The following is a 22,564-nucleotide window of genomic DNA, read 5'->3' on the forward strand; positions in this document are numbered from 1 at the left end:
CCATAAACCATATTATAGCACTTTCTGGAGCTATGTCTTCAAGGATATCAGTTTCACAATAAGCTCTTCGGCGTGCTGTTCTGCATTAGGCTGGATGAATCACATTCCATCTGTTTTCACCACCCTATTACACCAATATGATTCTGTATGCTTTCTTTAAGAGTGGACATGCAGTTGGACGTCCTTTTCGGTTTGTAACCCCAAAGAAGTTCGCCTTGGATCTTGATGGTTGGCACCTCTTTGACGACTATGACGCACTATTTTTCATTTGGTGTTCATAGTGCAATTTCATGGTTTGCTTTTAAAATGTCTTGAATATCGACAATGTCTGTTTGTGAAGCATAATACACTCCTGGAAATTGAAATAAGAACACCGTGAATTCATTGTCCCAGGAAGGGGAAACTTTATTGACACATTCCTGGGGTCAGATACATCACATGATCACACTGACAGAACCACAGGCACATAGACACAGGCAACAGAGCATGCACAATGTCGGCACTAGTACAGTGTATATCCACCTTTCGCAGCAATGCAGGCTGCTATTCTCCCATGGAGACGATCGTAGAGATGCTGGATGTAGTCCTGTGGAACGGCTTGCCATGCCATTTCCACCTGGCGCCTCAGTTGGACCAGCGTTCGTGCTGGACGCGCAGACCGCGTGAGACGACGCTTCATCCAGTCCCAAACATGCTCAATGGGGGACAGATCCGGAGATCTTGCTGGCCAGGGTAGTTGACTTACACCTTCTAGAGCACGTTGGGTGGCACGGGATACATGCGGACGTGCATTGTCCTGTTGGAACAGCAAGTTCCCTTGCCGGTCTAGGAATGGTAGAACGATGGGTTCGATGACGGTTTGGATGTACCGTGCACTACTCAGTGTCCCCTCGACGATCACCAGTGGCGTACGGCCAGTGTAGGAGATCGCTCTCCACACCATGATGCCGGGTGTTGGCCCTGTGTGCCTCGGTCGTATGCAGTCCTGATTGTGGCGCTCACCTGCACGGCGCCAAACACGCATACGACCATCACTGGCACCAAGGCAGAAGCGACTCTCATCGCTGAAGACGACACGTCTCCATTCGTCCCTCCATTCACGCCTGTTGCGACACCACTGGAGGCGGGCTGCACGATGTTGGGGCGTGAGCGGAAGACGGCCTAACGGTGTGCGGGACCGTAGCCCAACTTCATGGAGACGGTTGCGAATGGTCCTCGCCAATACCCCAGGAGCAACAGTGTTCCTAATTTGCTGGGAAGTGGCGGTGCGGTCCCCTACGGCACTGCGTAGGATCCTACGGTCTTGGCGTGCATCCGTGTGTCGCTGCGGTCCGGTCCCAGGTCGACGGGCACGTGCACCTTCCGCCGACCACTGGCGACAACATCGATGTACTGTGGAGACCTCACGCCCCACGTGTTGAGCAATTCGGCGGTACGTCCACCCGGCCTCCCGCATGCCCACTATACGCCCTCGCTCAAAGTCCGTCAACTGCACATACGGTTCACGTCCACGCTGTCGCGGCATGCTACCAGTGTTAAAGACTGCGATGGAGCTCCGTATGCCACGGCAAACTGGCTGACACTGACGGCGGCGGTGCACAAATGCTGCGCAGCTAGCGCCATTCGACGGCCAACACCGCGGTTCCTGGTGTGTCCGCTGTGCCGTGCGTGTGATCATTGCTTGTACAGCCCTCTCGCAGTGTCCGGAGCAAGTATGGTGGGTCTGACACACCGGTGTCAATGTGTTCTTTTTTCCATTTCCAGGAGTGTACATACGTGCCATAGAAGTATGACCTGTGCACCTCCTGGACACTTATTTTCTGTCACTCTCTTGATGCACATGGTGAGTCATTTGCAGCTAATGTTCTTCCTGTCAGAATTGTTAACACAACGCTTTGAAATTAGCTTTACTAAAGACTGAAGTTGTGATCTTGGACTCAAGAGGGTCCTTGTTAGACTGTCAGTCAGGGGTTGATTATTGAGAAAGAGAGGGTAATGTTGAGTGGATCATGGCTGGTAAGTCAATAGAAAGCTTGCCAGTACTTGAGTTTATAGTTGGTATACTCAGAGCTTGTCTGTCGTCAGTTCAGGCGTCTTTTTGTATGAAGTATATTGCTGTGGCATCTCTCTAATTCCTAGTGGCGAGTTAGTGTGTTCAAGACATTGGTGAGGAAGAAGGAACAGTAGTACCCATGAGATTCTTTGAATATTTCAAGAGGTCAAGGAGTAGGGAGAATTTAAATGGGACTGATAGCTGGGATGAGTGTGTGTGTATGTGTGTGTGTGTGTGTGTGTGTGTGTGTGTGTGATAGTGACTTTCGTTGAAATTTGCTGCAGGAAGGAATTTGTATCGGATATACCTTCAGGATATGGAGAGTGACAAGGTATTTTCTGATTTGAGTCTGTACAAGCTTCCAGTAAACGTCCTAGATTTTATGGTACTGTTCTAGAATTATTTTACGTGGGTTATTGTGGGGTGGATATGAGATGGAGTGAGAATAAGGGTTGACTTTTGCATGAACTCGTGATCACTTTCAATCAGATGAAGGATATGTGCAGTTATGCGTCTGAGGAGGTAGACAGACGAATCATTTCAGTGATAGGGGAGTTGAGACATGAAAGGAAGTAGATCATTTGTCCTCAGCTACGTTCAACATGGTAACTGCTGTGGATATACAGGTCCACAACGATAATGTAGGTGTAGAAGGGTTAATCAAAGTGAGCAAGGAAATAGTGTACGACAACTCAGAAAGATATGGGTGGTGACTGTTAGGTAGGGTAGATCACATAACTAAAGAGGAGGTACTGAACAGAAGTGGGGAGAAGAGGAGTCTGTGGCACGACTAGAAGAAGGGATCGATCGGCAGGACATGTTCTGAGGCATAAAGGGATCACCAATTTAGTACTGGAAGGAAGCGTGATGGATAAAAATCATAGAGGGAGACTAATGGATGAATTCAGCAAGCAGATTCAGAGCGGTGTAGGCTGCAGTCGTTACTCGGGCATGAAGAGGCTTGCAAAGGATAGAATAACATGGAGAGATGCATCAAACCAGTCTTCAGACTGAAGACCACAGCAACACCAACATGGGGAATGAGTCCTCCTACCCAATATCCTCTTACTAACTTGGGAGGTGGCGAGGCTTACCTGAACACCTACAAAATGAATTCGTTTTAAACAAGTGCCAGTTGTTTATATTATTGGATATTCTCTCACTTCCTTCCCCTTCACATATCTTATTAATCTGTAGTCCACTGCAAGGTGTTAACGCTATTTAGTGTTTTGTTACTTTCGACTCCTTTATACACTTTAATGTGCTGCCTGCTCCAGCTGGTTTCCTCCCAAGTCCTACTTTTTTGACTTATTAACGCAAATATCTACTATCCTTATAGTGTTATTCACTTATCTGTTCTTATCCTTATTCTTTCACGTTTATTTCTGTATACTCATCAAACTTTAGTGTCAATTACGTCTCCATAGGGGAGTAGTGATTTTTTAGGTGCTGTGTCGTTGATACTACAGGATATATTTTGCGTGTTTCTGAGTACATCTTATCCACCCATATGACTTTATATTTTCACATATATGCACCTGTCAAAGACTATCGTGTCACTTGATCTATTTTATGTTCATGATTTCTATGACTTCCATTTGTTTAGCATTTTTGTTATTAGGTATAGTTAAAAGAATTTAGGTTTATGCTTTAAAGATTGACACGATATTTGAAGAATGCATTGCCATACAAAAAACCTACATGGAGAGATTACCAAACATGAACTTGAGCCCTTATGCTCCTTATCCGCATGTTCTGTATAGCTGCACAGCGCAGAGATTTTGTTTAATGCTGAGACTCAATCTATTACTCCATAATTAAGTGTCACACTTACTTCTACTTCAGTCCCCTTTCCTCCACGATTAAAGAGTACTCTTGACAGGAGAGTTGGCTGTAGCGCAGAATTGTGATATAAACTAGATAGCACCACCGTAGCTATGGGCCCTATAATGGCGAATTTCATAGCTGCAGAACAGTTGTGCATCCCCTGAGGTTACTTGGTATAGACTGCTGCGATCAGTTTAAATTTTGTACTCTTCACTAGTTTCTAATAAATACTTTTTTTCGTCAAATGTATCCATTTTCTCTTCATCAGGTATCAGATCGATGTAGCTTCGACTTTACTTTTGTTTCTCGTTTGTCATTTCTTTATAATCTGATTTATACTTCTCCCTTCTCTCATAAATATCATTTTCTGAATTGCAAATGTTTAGCGACTTATCTTTCAGTGGATTTATTCTTGGCTTGTTGAAATATACCTCTTCTGCAACACAGTCACATGAGACAATACTAGTGTCCTCCCTGTCTTTAGCAGACTCCTTTATTCAATCCCCATACAGGTATTTACGATGTCTATGTTCTCTTCACATGGGTGATTGGTTTCGTTTCCATATGCGTTAAACCATACTATTTTCTTGGGCCGTTTCTGTTTTACTCTCCTTGGTACCTTCAAGAATTTTACTTTGTGCAGTCCCTTTGTCGTTAATGTACATGGTCGGACTTCATAAGAACCTGATACGTTACCCATCACCCTCCTGTCTCCATTTGTATTTCCATGTGGTGTGACATATGTAACTTTTGACTGAGTCAGGTAAATTTAATTTCCGGTAATTGTACGTTATTCCATAAGTGCACAATGCTTCGCTTTTCAGGGTGCCTTAGATAGCTACCTAACGATGGCTGGCGAAAATAGCTATTTCACCGCAATCTTAGATCAAAAGACAGTTCACCTGCAACCTCATTACATTTGATTTTAAATAGATCTCTTATACTAGAAAGAGATTTGCATACACTTTATCCAGTGAATCACTGCTGCTTATGTTAAATGTGACAATTCTCGTTTTTCATTTGTTTTTTAATTAACTGAACGTCATTAACTTCTAAAGCCACCAGTTATTGGTCATTTCCTATGAAATGCTGATGCAGTGTCTACAAGACAAACTGAAATTTCTAAGTGAACTTCATTCGGTAACGACACCACATTAGATTTAAACAAGCTATTGTAGGCTTGTATGCCTCAAACACACTCTAATCTTACATAATATTTCAGGCATGTCGCACTGTCCTACTGGATTTGTCCAAGTCTGTCAGAATGCACAATGGACATGAATGGCCACAGGTGAACAGACAAGCTACTTATGTATGTGTCACCTGTCAGAGTCGTATCTAGACTCATCAGGGATCCCACATCACTCCAACTGCACATGCCCCACACCATTACAGAGCCCCCACCAGCTTGAACAGCCCTTGCTGTCATACAGGGTCCATGGATTCATTAGGTTGTCTCAGTAGTTCCTTTCACGTTACATACATTTTTTTTTAATCGAAATTTTCTGCCTACGTTCAATAGAGTATTCCCTCTTTAATCTACATTCACTTTAATCCATATTTACTAGCAAGAAGAACAACGAGTACTCCAGCAGCGACTCCCACGCCGCCTTGGTGCATGCTAACAGCTACTGCCATGCACCACCGCCACCCCTTCAGTAATGGTTATTCTTCCTATCTTACTGGCCCTGCTAATTCATACCGATAAAACGTATGTCTCAACAGGTGCCCTAATGGGCGCATAAAACCCCTATTCTAAAATTGTTTTGAATGTAAAGGAAAATAAACAGACCTTTGGTGAAGTCACTGGGCATCTCATGATTGACATGACGATCAGCTACTTCGCTCCTCTCCTAAATGGATACTGTTACTGCCGCCTTACCCCAAAATATTCCATGCATTATGGGTATAATTTGAAGGGTGTGTTGATAAGGGTAAATGTTTGCATTGGAATTTGTACTCTGAAGAGACTAAAGTCATGGGATACCTAGTAATATCGTATCAGGTCTCCATTTGCCTGGAGTAGTGCAGCAGCTACATGCGGCATTGATTCATTGGAAATCCCCTGCAGAAATATTGAATCATGCTGCCTCTGTAACCATCCATAATAGCAAAAGTGTTTCCAGTGCACGATTTTGTGCAAAAACTGACCTCACAATTATGTTAAATTAGTGTTCCATGGCACTCATGTCCTTGATTGTCCAGAATGTCCTTTGAACCAGTTGCAGATAATTATTGCCTGATGACATTAGTGGGACAATGGGGGTGCGGGGCCATTTTGTTACTGCGGGTTGCCTCCATCAGCGGCAGGTATGCACTCAGAGGCAATCCTATTGTTCTCCTTTGATTGACACATACTTAACCTATTGTCCCATTAAGTGGTTTTCCATGTCACTGCAGATAACCTATTGTCCCCCCCCCCCCCTCCACCCACTCCAACTCCCCTACCCCTTTCACTGCTACAGGTACACTTTGAAGTCTGAGTTACTGGAATAGAAACTGCCACTACTATTTCACATGAGGACACAAGTACAATTAGACCTGTGATGCCACAGATACACTGATTGACCTCCCATCGCAAATCCAAGATGGCGGCCGTGATGGCGCAAGTATCGTTACCCAAGATAGCGGTGGTGGGAAATTCAAAAAGTGCCGTACCCCCTCACAGGTGGGAAATTGAAATTTTGTCAGTTTTTCGCGAGGGCCATGCTCACCTGGACGTGAAATGAGTTTTTGTGAGTGCCATACCCACCTGGACTTTGAAGGAAATAGTTAAAGCCTCCACCACAATCTTCAACCGACCACCACATCCCCTTACCATGTTGGTGGTCTAACGTCTACTAACGTGCACTAATGTGTACTAACGTGCACAGTGCATAGAGTCATCTAAGATGGCGGCTGTGACATCAGTTGATGATGCAAGTGCCACACCCCACTGGTAGGAAGTTGAAATTTTGGCGGGAAGATAGGTCAACTGGGCTACCTCCCCTAACTTAACCCCCCTCCCCTCACTCCAGAAAAATGGCAGAAAGCTCAAATTCCAACAGGATAATGCATCACACCTAAGTAAATGGCAGAGCTCTGCATATTTCTTACACCTTGAGCACAGTGCTTAATTTATGTTCTATCTCTCTGCCTATGAGAGTCACAGAGCATGCTCTAAAGTATTGTTCTAGAGTCTAGGATGAGTACCTGGAAGGTATTGGTAAGAGAGAACATACACACATGCACTTCTAGGGCTACAACGTTCTGCACTTAAAACGGGCTGTAATGTTAGATCGTCTGCATTTCCAACCTATCAGTTGTATGGAATGTAGCACTGTTAATATTCCAATGTAAGAAATATATTTCAAGCATGGGACATAAATCGTTCTTCTCGGATTCTCTATGACAAACTATGTTATCGGACCATAAAACGAAAAAACTACTTTCTTAAAACATTGGCTCTGTGTGATTCGGGTACAATATAGCTTTCAGGTGATGTATAGCACCCACTGTACACATCCGATCATGGTTCCAAAATTATACTATGCCTGCATCAGCGCCGGCCGCGGTGGCCGTGCGGTTCTGGCGCTGCAGTCCGGAACCACGAGGCTGCTACGGTCGCAGGTTCGAATCCTGCCTTGGGCATGGGTGTGTGTGATGTCCTTAGGTTAGTTAGGTTTAAGTAGTTCTAAGTTCTAGGGGACTTATGACCTAAGATGTTGAGTCCCATAGTGCTCAGAGCCATTTGAACCATTTTGAACCTGCATCAGCCCTATATAAAATGATTGTTAGTAACTCCGAATACCTCTTACAAGGAAACAGATAAACGTACAGCAGCAGCGCCTGACATGTGAAAATTAGCAGTCATTCCATCACTAACTGCCGTTTCGAATCCTGCCTCAGGCATGGATGTGTGTGCTGTCCTTAGGTTAGTTAGGTTTAAGTAGTTCTTAGTCTAGGGGACTGATGACCTTAGATGTTAAGTCCATCTGTCACTAACTCTGTAAACAGCACTCCTGTCGGGCAAATATGTACACTGGGAATGCAGTATCACTAATTTAGTTATGACGCTGAAGTCTAGATTTTACACCCAAGATGTGGCAGGAGGATGGAGTACATCACATAAATCAAAGTTCGTTTAGAGGGATGTGTCACGTCTCATCACACATGAGATGGAAGTCCTCTGATGACAGACAGGTTTACTGTTGACGATCGGAAATGTTATGCTGCTGCTTGAACGTGGCTTATGTTCTGACATACGTTTGTGGGAAGTGATCAAACTACTATTCACGTAAAAACAAAAAAGACTGCGTATGTCTAGTCATAACAGAACGATGGATTGAAAATGGTGAATTGTGATTTCAATGCATCGAAAAGTATATCCGAACATACGTGGTGATAGATTCATTTCATAAGCAGCTGCACAATATAGCAATGCAAGTGTTCATCTGGAGCTGCTATAGTGCACAAACAGGACAGTCAATACAGCTGTTACAATACGTCCCCTCATTGGCACCCCGTAGGGGTACCCTAGTATTTTCCTTGCTGTCTGTCAGAGGTGATATTGATTCAGTACGCCAACCCGTGTCTGTGACGCCTTTCTTAGCATTACATCCGCGGATGGGGTATTCATTACCACACAGTGCCAGGCGCCTGCCCTTCATAACACTTGTTTGAAGAATCTCGGCAGGGTGCAGCACCTTCCAGAAGTGATGATTCGACGACTTTGTCGGGTAATTTCCTAGGACTGAGGAGAATCGAGACATATAGCCAGTGTGAGTGTGGGCCTTTTTTTGGATGCTGTGCAGATACAAACGATAACTGCACTGTTTGTGCAAAATGTGTATATACTGCATTGTAAAGCTACTGTGGTTTATGGTGTGGCATGACTAGAGAAGATGACTGTGTGTCCTATCGTGAGGGACGTAAATATTAGGGACATCGATAACCACAAGCGATTTTTTACATGGGAAATTACAGTATGTGCACTGTAGATAATGAGATTCGTTCCAGAGGAAACATTAGCTGCACATCTATCGATGTCAGACTGCAGTTGCAATCGTAATATTTAATTGTAGTTAGACTGTTAAATATTCTTTTGAGTCTTGTATGTATTTGATGATCTGTAGACAATTTTTACAGGGTTTAACTGTCAGTGCAATGTAGCGATCTGTGCAAAATAATTTTGTCTCTGAAAGTCTCGTCTGCAGGAAACAATGGCAGATGGTGCTCCCAGACCAGCAGTTTGACGGGTAAGTTCACTGGTGGACAGGATCTCCTGTTAGGAATGTGCCCTGGGAAGCATTGCAACATCTCTAGGTGGTGGACCGAACTGCAGCTATGTGTCATCACACCAGCAATGGTGCCTAGGTGAACACGTATTTCGGTAGGAATTTCTCAAGTGCAAAGTTAGAAAGAGATGACAGCGTCTCATACTCACAGAGCCCAAACTATTGCGTCATAGCTTCGCTGGGAGTGCCAGTGCAGCGTCAGGTGTCAGGTGGTGGGATGTGTTTTTTATTATTAGCAATCTTTTATTTAAACTATAGTCCATCTAAATATATATTCTGCTAGCCACCAAGCGGTGTGTGGTGGAGGGCACTATTCACACCAAAGTTATATTTCCCTCCTTCTGTTCCACTCTCAGTTTGTGTGTGGGAAAAACGTCTGTCTGATCACCTCAGTATGAGCTCCAATTTCCCTTATCTTTGAATGGTGATCATTGTTCGATATGAAAGTTGGTGGTAATAATATATGCTCTGCATCCTCGGCAAAGATAGGATTTTGAATTTAGTGAGCAGCCCTTCCATTTAGTGCGCAGTCTATCTGCAAGTGTGTTCCACTTCAAATTTTCAATGAGATTTGTAACACTCTCGTGATGGTTAAAGGTACCAGTCACGAATCTTGCTGTTCTTCTCTGAACCTTCTCAATCTCTTGAATCAGAACCAACTGGTAAGAGCCCCCATACATACAAACAATACTCAAAGACCAATAGGATGCCACAAATTACAAACAACTACACCATACATGTGAAGAATATCGATTTAATTAATTTGCATAAACTTTTTATGTCAATGTGGTATTAGCGGTACAGTAGTTAAGGGGAGGCAGTGTATGCGTGGGTGACATGGAGCAGAGCAGCAGGTTAATTGCAGCACACTAAGTTAATTTGAATACTTTTTATGTGAAACGCAGTTCAATAGTTTAAGGGGATGGGGATGACAATGAAAACCATTTAACAGAACAACAGGTTAAGTGCTGACAAAGGACCAAACATTAGGTTAAACAACCAGAGTACAGTGCTGAACATTATGTTACACAACATGTTTTCCCCATGTAATTGATTATTACAAGACCTAGATGTTTCCAAACAGCAGAGAATGATGAGCCAGAGAAATCCAACCCCCACAAACTGAATTTCTTATAAATAAACAATATACCTTTTCCATATATTCCATAAATTTTCTTAATTGTTTAAACAATATTCCATACAGAGCAATCAAATACCCTCCAAATGATCGATCAACTGAGTCTTTTTCCTACCAATTCCTAGAAAGAGGTGTTGGTTGGGTGAATTAGGTCAGTGCAGGTGCTCTTTTTTCCTGCCATTTTCTTAGGTATGTTGCATTATCCTGTTGCAATTTGAACTTCCCACCATTTTTTTGTGGGAAGAGGAGGGGTGTTAGGTTAGCAGAGGTAGCCCAATTGACCTATCTTCCCGTCGAAATTCCAACTTCCCACCAGGTGGTGTGTGGCACATCCGTCATCAACTAATATCACAGACGCCATCTTAGATGACATCATGCACTGTGTACGTTAGTACATGTTAGTGCACGTTAGTACCTGTTAGCCTGCTAACATGGGTTGGTAAGGGGATGTGGCAGCTGGTTGAGGTTCGTGGTGGAGACTTTAACTATTTCCTTGCAAGTCCAAGTGAGCGTGGCCCTCGCGAAAAAATGACAAAATTTGAGTTTCCCACCTGCAAGGGGGGAATGGCACTTTTTGAATTTCCGCCGCCGCCATCTTCGGTAACGGTACGTGCGCCATCATGGCCCCCATCGTGAATTTGCGATGGGAGCCCCATCAGTATGTCTGTGATGTCACAGGTCTAATGGTACTTGTGTCATCATGTGAAATAGTAGTGACAGGGGCTATTCCAATAACTCAGACCTCAAAGTGTACCTGTAGCAGTGAGGGGGCGGGGGAGTTAGTGTGTGTGGGGAGGGGGACAATAGGTTAACTGCAGTGCCATGGAAAACCACTTAACAGGACAATAGGTTAAGTACCTGTCAATCAAAGGAGAACAATAGGATTGCCTCTGAATGCATACTGCCCACGATGTAGGTAACCTGCACTAACAAAATGCGTCAGCATCCCCTTCTTGAGGGGGGAGGGGAGTGGGAGGGGCTGGAAGGGACAATAGGTTAAGTGCCACAACATGGTAAAGCATTTAGCAGAATAATACGTTAAGTACCTGTCAAACAAAGGAGAACAATAGGTTTCCCCCTGAGTGCATACCTGCCTCTGATGTAGACAACCTGACTACCCCTCTGTCCCGCTACTGACATGGTGCATGGTGCTCTATAAAATTTCCAACTTTATTTGGGAACATTACTGCATGAACGACTGCAAATGGTCTCCAAGTAGCCGAACGAGACCGTTTCCAGTCATTTATCAGTCCAGATGGACCAGAGGACCCTGTTCATTCCATTACGGAGCCACCATCAGCTTGCACACTGCCTTGTTGGGAACTTGGGTTCACGGCTTTATGGTGTGTGGTCTACACTCAGACCCTACCATCAGCTCCTACACAATGAAATCGGGAAACATCTGAAAAGGCCACAGTTTCCCTTACTCTAGGGCGCAACCAATATGGTCACTAGCACAGGAGCAGTAGCAGCATCTTCTACTATCATTCCCCATTGACAACAAATTGCATTGCACTTTCCTAACGGATACGTTCGTCTTACGTCCAACACTGATTTCTGTGGTTGTTTCACACAGAATTGCTTGCCTGTTAGCACTGACAACTCTACGCAAACAGTGCTGCACTCGGTGGTTGAGACCATCGGCCACTGTGTTGTCCATAATGAGGAGTAATGCCGGATATTTGGTATTTTTGGCACACTCTCTTGGAACTGTCAATCTCGGAATATTGAATTCTCTAACGATTTCCAAAATGCCTATGCGTCCAGATCCAACTAGCATTCCGTGTTCAGAGTCTGGTGATACCTGTCATGCGATCGTAATCGCGTAGAAACCCTTCTCACGTGAACTGCCTGATTACAAATGACAGCTCCACCAAAGCACTCCCCTTTTAAACTTCGTGTACGTGATACTGTTGCCGTTTGTGCATGTGCATATCGCTACCCCCAGACTTTTGTCACCTCCATGTATAACACTGTAATTCATCGTAATTCATCACAATAAACGACTTTTATTTGAGCAAAATGTTCTAATGACAGACCGACACACAATTTTAATTTGCCGTGAAGTTTCATACCAGTGCACCCTCCAGTGCTGAAAGTAAATACTTTGCGGATACCTCTACATCACACGTGAGCTGCACATGATCTGGCACGCTGAATTAACTTGTTTTTAACTTTTAACGTCGCAACTTTTTTTGTTACAGACGACCTCTGTTGAATCATGACCTACTGTCCTACCACGAGCGGTTCCTCTCCTTCAGGGACGACTTTACTGCGCTGTGCGTCGCTCGACATCGACGGGCGTCACAAATGTTTGGTCTCGCCGACGCACTGTATTCCTTCTATTATTACAACTGGTTCTTCGACCTACAGTTTGTAGGTGACATCGAGAGTTTAGGTAAGAATAATTTTCTCAGTCAGTCACTTCATTTTTGTGCACTGGTGACTCCCTACTGTATTCCAGATCGAGGACTGAGCCTCGTAAACAGCTAATGATGTGTGGTTTCACATTTTCCGTAATTTCCCATGTGACCTGCGTTAACTACTGGTGTGCTTTTCATTGCTGGTTCCTCGACTGGTTGGCAACTCTCCCCCTAGTTCTATTGCAAACTGACTACTCCAGTTCGACGTATCTATAGACTCCTGCCCAATAGGATGTAAAAACCTACATATAGCAAATATTACAGTGTTTGGAAGAGATAAAAAGAATCGACTGGTTGGCAACTCTCCCCCTAGTTCTATTGCAAGCTGATTACTCCAGTTCGACGTATCTATAGACTCCTGCCCAATAGGATGTAAAAACCTACATATAGCAAATATTACAGTGTTTGGAAGAGATAAAAAGAATCGACTGGTTGGCAACTCTCCCCCTAGTTCTATTGCAAGCTGACTACTCCAGTTCGACGTATCTATAGACTCCTGCCCAATAGGATGTAAAAACCTACATATAGCAAATATTACAGTGTTTGGAAGACATAAAAAGAATTACTTTAAATGTTACAGAAACGTCACTGGAGCGTCGGTTCCCCACTAGGCATCCGTGAATTTCGCGACGCTAGTGATATTCACAGACGTTGTTAACACTGCTGCTTGACTAGTATGGTTTTAGAGACGTTGCTGAAAACGTCGCGCTATTACATTTACCCATTGCTGCCATCGCCATAGCAATGCTTGCCTAATTCCATCAAAACAACCAACTGACTAGTGTTCACTAATGCGCCAAAGGAACTGGCATAGGTATGTGTATTCAAATGCAGAGATATGTAAACAGGCAGAATACGGCGCTGCGGTCGGCAACGCCTATATAAGACTACAAGTGTCTGGAGAAGTTGTTAGATGGGTTACTTGTGCTGCAATGACATATTATCAAGATTTAAGTGAGTTTTAAAGTGGTGTTACAGTCGGAACAATGGACACAGCATTTCCAAGGTAGGGCTCAAGAGAGGATTTTCCAATACGAGCATTTCAGTGTACCGTGAATATTAGGAATCTTGTAAAACATCAAATCTCCGACATAGCTGCGGCCCAAAAAGATCCTGCAAGAACGTACCAACATCGACTGAAGACAATCGTTCAACGTGACGGAAGTGCAACCCTTCCGCAATTTGCTACATATTTCAATGCTGGACCATCACCAAGTGCCAGCGTGCGAACCATTCAATGAAACCTCATCGATACCGGCTTTCAGAGCTGTGGCCCCAATTATGTACCCTTGATGAATGCACGACACAAAGCTTTATGCCTAGCCTAGGCCTGTCTATACCGACATTTGAGTCTTGATGACTGCAAATATGTCGCCTGGTCAGACGAGCGGATGGACGAGTACGGGTATGGTGAGAACCTCATGAATCGGTGGACACTGCATGGCCGCAGCGGTCTGTTGAAGCTGGTGTAGGCTCTGTAATTGTGTGGAGCGTGTGCAGTTGGAGTGATGTGGGACCCCTGATACGTCTAGATTCTTTAACCAAATGAAAAATCAACTCTTCTGGAGTGTCTATCGTTGCCCCATACACCGAAGGCTTCATGTCCCTCAGTACGAGATCAGCAGCATCCTGAAAACAATATTCATCACACAGCCATCTGAACATGGTCTCGAAACACAGATTACGTCAAAACTTCGTGGACAGCTAGCGGGATAACGGTACGTCTGTGAGAGTTCTGTCACATGAGAGAAACTTTTCTTATCATCTTCGCTGAACAGTGTAAAGCTTTGCATACACAGTTCTTTTGAGACCGAACAAAAGGCCGGTTTTAAATATGTTTGTTTTCTGTAGCTCAACAGCTACAGATATAAATTTTTGGCTAAGCACTGAACTGCTGTGGACGAGCTAAATCGTCGTGTTCCGCTGCACCACAGTTACTGAGTGTGGAGTCTTGTACCGCAAGGAAGCAAGGGAGCAGACGTTGTTATGGATGGTTGGTATCCTCTTTCTACACTACAAATGCACACGTGGACTAATATGGTTCTTTATTTACATGAACAGACTTTTACTTAATTTCAATAGAGTTCATGTGTTTTGGTACAAGTTCATCAGTAATAGTCCTCTTGCACGCAATATCGGTAACCTTGATATTACAAACTTTTGTGTCATTGCTAGTCCCACTATAGTTAACAATCTGGTCACAATGTACTGTCATAGGCTGTGATGTGCTCTGCAAATGTACTGACAGATGCCAAACAGGAGTTTGAGTTCGTGAGTGAGGCCTAGAGGGCGTTGGCGACATCTTGCTTGCGGGTGTGTCTCTGGCCTCTCTCGTGACAGGCGCGCTTGATTCAGCGTGCGGGCGTTCTCAATAAAAATGTGATAATGTGAATGGATGGCCCTCAACTATGTACCCTACGACAGAGTTGCAATATGAAAAGTTTTGGCTGGTTTCGTTGTCTAGGAGCTGGGATACGTAGTTGTCGCATTACAGGCCAAATACAGCTGAGTCTACAGTATACAATATGGATGTACACATGAATCGAATGGTCGAAGCTTCCTATGACTCAACAACTGCGAATTTAGGACGTAAAAAAAACGTTTATAAATGAAGCATTGCAATTAAATAAATCTGCAGATTATCTTAACGACTTTAAATGATGAGTACGACAGTAGAAGTACTTTTGACAGTGTGGTATATATTTCTGGAGAACACTTATTGGTGTCGATGGTCCAATAATTAAATAAAATATAAGTTGAATAACAGGAAAACAATAGATTCCTACTGCACGTAATTAGTTATGAACGACAACATAGCTCGCGAGATATTCACTTCTACAGGCACACTACGTCTTCACTGTAGAAGCCGCGGAAATCTCACAAGTGCAAACGTCGGCATTCCGAAGTATTTCTATCTGTGGCGACCAGGCGCAAACCGCTGCCCACTCTCCAAGTCTCTGCCTCGACTGCCGCGTCAAGCACCTCCCCCGTGTCCTCTGCCGTACCCCTCTCCCACTTCCATCGAGTCTCCCCATTCACGAGCGCTGTGATTGGCTAGAGCGCTCCCGCCATGTCTTCAAGCCAAAGTACGCTCACAAACATCAAACACTCTCGAAATACTGGATTTACATCTAAATAACTTGAAATTAAATAAATATTCCTATGGCTGGACTATAAACAAGCTCTAACATCCATTATTAAATACATCAACAAATTATATAAACATATATCAAAGGAATAGTGAGCCAAAGTAACCCAGTAGCCTAATGTCTCCGTGCTTTCTAAAACACGGTAAATAATTGACCATTTTCTTCACGAATAGCATATATCGGATTTAAACAAAGACATAGATGAATAAATATATTTATAAGCATGCTGTGGAGTACTTATGGCCTGCACTATCTATAGTAATCGGCTATTTTTACCTCCAATAACTCATGTACTATTGACGTTAGATGCCTGTAATTCATGTGACTTTAGGTTTAATCTAGTAGCTTTCTAAAGACACGTCGATCGACGAAATCGAATGAAGGGTTTAAATTTTGGAAATTCACTGCTGGGTGTTACTTGTACAATTTACCCGCAGATACTAAACTTTAAACTAATAAAGATATTGAAAATCTGATTACAGCGTCAGAATCGTCGTGCAAATGATAGTAATTTACATGTTTCTTTTTGGGGTATCATGATTCATCTGGCTACTATTAATATCTATACAAACTGCGAAATGTCTGCCACGATGGTTTCAGAAAGTCCGCCACCTTTGGCACTCTCGGCGTGCAAGCCTCTTTCACTGACGCAGCCTCGCCGTGGAACTGCCAGCCTCGTGCCCGGGCTGCAGCCCTCTTGCTTCGGCCAACGTCCGGCACCACGTGGTCGGCCTGCCGAGCGGTCCACGCGACCATGACAACTCCGAACTTGGAATACTTTCAGGGCGCCACAATCCGCCTTTTAGAGGCGTCTACTACTGAACTTTGCATATCATCTTTGCCAATTGCTGTGCTGGCGACAGCTTACACCAGCACACTGAGGGCACGTGCAAGTGCGCTCCCTGGGATTTCCTAAAGCACTGTTGACGTATTTATGTGTCCCACTCTGCCGACCTCTCCCTGCTGCATAGCAGCTACTTCATCTCGATTAACAGAAAAGTTTCGATTATTCATCATACAAACAATGTACGTCTTTGAGTGCTGTCATTTGCGTAAACCTTGTTTCACTATCTCGAACGGTTTATGAAATATTATGTTGATTACGATCACATCACTATGATGCACAGGGACGGAAATGAACGCATTTCACGGAAGTGTCCAACAGTTATAAAAGTCAATAACTGGAGGACGGAATGAGATAACGATCTGTTCTAAGTTTGAAATAAAATTTCCATATTTTATCTACATTTCCAATAATGCAACGAATGAAGTGAAATTAAACATACACACGGTTAATGCAATGTGTTATTAGTTATGGAAACTCTTCCATATTTCGTGCAATGTTTTACTTAAGTTGACGTAGTGAAATATGACAAGAAGGAAATGAAATTCTGTACCTTATGGAGATAAGATGTCAGACAGTAGTATGTGCAAAGACGAAACTTCTTCACGCAATACTTTTCCAAAGATCGGATGATAAGTAGTTCATGACAGCACAGGTATAATAATTTGGCCAGCAGTATCCACATTACACCCAGCACGTCTGAGACAGTGAAAGTGTTAATATTGTAAATGCTGCAGTTATTTTAACGTTTCGTATATGATCTAAGTATAATATTTCTTATAATTTTCTATTTTTCATTAATGATTAATATTTTTATTTAAAATTGAATAGTTAATTATGGAATATAAATTGTTAATAATTTTCTTATAAATGTTGATTCTGTGAATCCTAATAATACTGAGAAAACTTTGTATGAATGATGTGTATAAACAGTAGTGTTGGTTGAAAAAATCATTTTAAAAGGTCAGTGTTACTGCATTCTACGCAAGGAAAGTACTAGATTGTACAGTATGATATGTTCATGATGAAAGAGGTGTTATGGTCGTTCTGACCGTTAGAAACTTAGTACCAGACAAGGGTTGCATGTATAACTAACTGATCACTGACCTAAGGAGGAAGTGCAGTCGGATGTAAGTATGCCAATTCATACATGACTAGCTGCAAACTTTGCTGTGACATTCTGCTAATGCAGCACCTGCATAGTACCTCTAGGACAGTGATAAACATGAGTAATCATCAATATTAATATTGATATAATATACCTACAAAATATGTATAAGCCAATATTACCACCTAACTAGTGTATATGAAATCATATCAAAAGTGCTATCCTGACAGGGACACAAAATAAGACATAACTATTACTTTCACTTTACCAGAAATGAGATTTCTTGACAGGATCCAACTGTCTATCAAAAGATTCTGGCAGTGTCAATTAAATAAAATGTAAGGACTTACTGGAGACAGACCTGAGTGCCTGCCAAAACGTTGTACCAAGGTTTATCAAATAAAACGTAACCATTGAACTGAATGACTCGGTTTATGAACTGTGACAACAAGAGATTTTCGAGTATCATCAGTTATATCCAACAGGCTAGTTGCGGTGGTCCAAATGCAAGTTCACTAGCATTTTAATGGGACACCATTAATGAGATTAATGCTCAATGGATTTAAAAGTGGCAATGGGAAACAATTTACCCACTGACTTCTTGTAGATAAGTGTAATCAAACTGAGTGCCTTTGGTCGCCACTGGCCAATACCAGCTGAAGTAATATTCTTTTCAAACAACGCATAGCAATTAGGATCAGTATTTAAAGTAAAATCTTGATACTGATAACTGTAGGAGTAGATTTCTAAGGAATTTCACACAAGATTTATTAAACCATAGATGAGTGGGTAACGTTAAACAAAAAAGCATAGATAATTATGTAATTCAGGTTCATCCTCACATGGAATGAATTAATTAACTGTTCATTAGTACTCAGTGCTTCCACCTATTAGTTATGCTAAATTATTCAGAGCACCACACAGCATCATGGATTTTAGGATAGGCATGTGGTAACCTATGATATTGACGGACAGCAGAACAAGACTCACATGTGTGTACAATCTACAAACACAGCTATAAATGAGTTTCCCTTCCGAAAATCAGCGTTATTATAACACTACAGTGTTCTTGGCATAGTAGGTGGATTGCATTAGCAGACAGGTGCCAAGCCATGAGAGGTTTCATTAACTGGATAATCAAGGACTTGAACTGAACTGAGTAGTGATTTATTATTTATTATTTACTATTATTTGGTTATTATTTATCTTCACAGATCATGCACTCCCACAATGTGTGTTCTGGTGTGCCTGCACTGTCCCAGGAACAGCTATCATGTATCTATCTTCTAATTTTGTATAGATACTTAGCATAAGGGCCATAACAGTCAGCTAATGAATCAGTCCACTCAACGGGTTAAGAAACCTCGTTTTTACTCCCTCCCACTCGTTTTGCCACAGTTGTAATATGTAATCTTTTATTTATTACTTTTTAGGATTGGCCTCAGTTCCAGGCATCCTTCATACTTTCATTTGATTGCCTTTCTGTAGCCAGTAAAAGACCAGTTTTTTTTTATTTTCCAACTATAGTGAGCATATTCCTAGAATTACTGACAAAGCATCATATGGGGCAGTTCAATAGACACCCATTAATTTTGGCAGCACTCCTGACTGAACTCTCCTCACTAATGCAGCTGTCTCAACTAGCTCCAACCTATGAGCCCAAAGTCTCACACGATATCCTGTAATTGATGCTAATATAGATTGATGGTAAACTCTGATTGTTGTTGCCTGTTAGCTACGGTTATAACTTTATTCATCACATTTATACCTTTTCTGCCAGTTTTCTCTATTTGTAGTTCAAAGTTACGATGTTCGTCCAGAAGCATACTCAGCTATAGGGATAGATTTATTTAGAATAAGGAGTGATTTATTTATCGCTATCATGGGCGCCTCCAATGGACACTTGAATCGATATGGCCAAACTGTGAAAATAATGCTAATTCCATCTACCATATTTAGGAGGACAACGGTTCCATCCCGTGTCCGCCCATCCTGATTTACGTTTTCCATGATTTCCCTGAATCGCTTCAGGCAAATGCCGGGATGGTTCCTTTGAAAGGGCACGGCCGACGTCCTTCCTCATCCTTCCCTAATCTGATGACACCGATGACCTTGCGGTTTGGTCTCTTCCCCCAAAATCAACCCAATCCTGTTCGTTCCCCTCAGTCCCTGATCTGACCCCCATATACCATAACTGATTAAAAATTGGCCAAGTTTACAGAGTAGATTCAGGAGGTTGAAACCTATTTCTTTAGCAAGGTATTTGCAGCCTACGTTAACTTTGGTGCACATGTGGGAGGGTATGACACTAACAGCCTACACATGTGGTATCTATTTACCAAATTTGGTTTACTATGCACTGTGCCACAATTGAACAAATTGTCCTGGCATGGGAAAAGTCATGTGTAACACTATACTGCACCATTTAGTATATAGATATAATATTTATAGCCAATTTTGGTATGTAGATGCAGTATAATGTGAGAATTTTTGCAAAATTTAACCATGAAATGCCTAGAGCATTTTGCTTATTGGAGCCGGCTGCGGTGGTCTAGCGGTTCTAGGCGCTCAGTCCGGAACCGCGGGACTGCTACGGTCGCAGGTTCGAATCCTGCCTCGGGCATGGATGTGTGTGATGTCCTTAGGTTAGTTAAGTTTCAGTAGTTCTAAGTTCTAGGGGACTGATGACCACAGCAGTTAAGTCCCATAGTGCTCAGAGCCATTTGAACCATTTTTTGAACCATTTGAACCATTTTTTGCTTATTGGACGTGAAATGAAAGATACATAAAAACAAAGAAAGTGTCAAATCCAATTTAGATAAAGTTTTAATTACTCAAACGTACTCAAATGAAATAGAATACGGTCGCCAGACTAATTAGGCATAGAAATGCGAAACATTTCTTTTAAAGAAAAAGTAGCCAGTTTTAGTGGAAAAACTCAGTCTATACTTGTTTCCTACGAAAATGCAGTGAAACCAATCACAAGCAAAAAAGTGGTAAAGTGGATACTAGCAGTTATTGTAAAACATGATTGGCCTCTGAAACACAAAAGACATTGGTACACTCATCAATTTTAAATACTTTGTCAAACCTGAGTAACTTAATCAGCACAACAATTGCAAGCCTACACTAACTGGAGATTGGACACAGGTCTAGTTTCATTTTGTGATATTTTCAACACAGCACGAATTCAATTAAATTTCACTTGCATTAAGATTCACTCTATTCTTTAAAAGCAAAAAAGTAACTGTTTTCATGGATAATGGCATTCATAGTAACCTTACCTTCAGTCAGAATAAAACGGTAAATGGGTGCTCATAAACTGAAATTGGGCCTTTTAACACACAATGTGCACAAAACTCAACATAAATTTCAAAAGCCGTTAGAACTTACTACTATCATGTAACTTTCTGCATTTTGTGCAACTTTCAATGAAGAATCCCCTAATCTTTACTACTACAATAAAACAAACTATCCCACTTTCATGAATAATTTAAAGAATGCCAACTTTTGGAATTCTCTTTCTGAAATATTCACCTTTTATGCATTTTTATAACTGATTTTACAGTGAATATTTTTACTAGGTACTGGTTTTCAAACCATTCATTAAGAACATTAACTTTAAAGTGACCACAAAATGGCTTGTTGTCTGTTATCATCTCAGTTGTCTACATTTGAAACCAGAAGTTAAGCAAGCAATTTAAGAGATCACAAAACTTTAGAGTGAAGAAGTTCAATTACTGGGAGGTTTTCACAAAGCTACACTTACATCCTCTTCAACTTTACCAAAATCTACATTACTTTTAGATAACCTATTTCACTCAATTTTGAACAAATTTAACCAGTTAATCGTCTTTCTTTTTTTTATAATCATTTCTAACAATCTGGACACTCAGAAATCATTGTTCAAGCAGAGAGGATCCTGAGAGATATTTAGGTGAGGAACAGAATCAAGTTATGCACATAAATTTTGGTATGAGTTAACTTGTATTTGCACATACTAATTGTGCTGATCCATCACTTCATAATTTCTCCTCTCTGTTAATGTGATTGAGCAATATTGGTGGCGAGTATATGATGGCAGAGGGACTTGCCATTTGAATCGAATACTCTGTTATTTCTTCATGGAGGTCATCATGTTATATAATACTTACAGGCCACAGAGCATCATATTAAATCCATTCATCCACCCAAGGCTTTGGCATAACAAATCCAAGCACTAAAAGCGTAACTCGACACCTGCACAGTTAACTTCCCAACCACTAGCTGCCAACTGTACAGTAGCTAGCCTCCAACTGACTCTCATGAAAAGATTTCACTCACACAAATCACATTTTGTACGTGCTAAATAACTTCTGTTTAGAGGGGAACCACTCCATATTTTACCATAACATGAACCAAGAGAGCTAAATTTGGATCAGCAGTTACAAGTATCAAGTTGTAGTGTACTGTTCTCCTCGGGGTTCTGCCGTGAAAAATATAAAATAGAAAATCTGATTGGGTTTGGAATTTTGGTGGTTTCAGTTATAGATAAGGTGGACTTCGTATTATTGATTAAGATCATGCTGTAATTTGACCGTGCATGGCAGACCGGGTTGGCAACACTACAAAAAGCGACTGTACGGAAATAGCATCAGAAACTAATTGAAATTTATCCTATAATCTTGTTAGGTACGCAGTATTAATTACAATGTAGTCTTCATGGCTGTCCTCCTAATTTCTCTTGTAGGACGACCCGTCTTTCAC

The 22,564-nt window shown here is 42.0% G+C and overlaps 1 protein-coding gene across 1 annotated transcript in view; it reads left to right on the forward strand.

Moving 5' to 3' along the window:
• LOC124719657 overlaps positions 1 to 22,564 on the forward strand; it is a 103,452-nt gene that overhangs the window by 69,529 nt on the left and 11,359 nt on the right. The window contains exon 6 of the mRNA XM_047244869.1: positions 12,499 to 12,692. Coding sequence (XP_047100825.1) covers positions 12,499 to 12,692 — 194 coding nt within the window. The remainder of the gene's footprint in view (positions 1 to 12,498; positions 12,693 to 22,564) is intronic.

The sequence above is a fragment of the Schistocerca piceifrons genome, chromosome 11 (assembly GCF_021461385.2).
Source record: "Schistocerca piceifrons isolate TAMUIC-IGC-003096 chromosome 11, iqSchPice1.1, whole genome shotgun sequence".
In the NCBI taxonomy this organism is placed as follows: Eukaryota; Metazoa; Arthropoda; class Insecta; order Orthoptera; family Acrididae; genus Schistocerca; species Schistocerca piceifrons.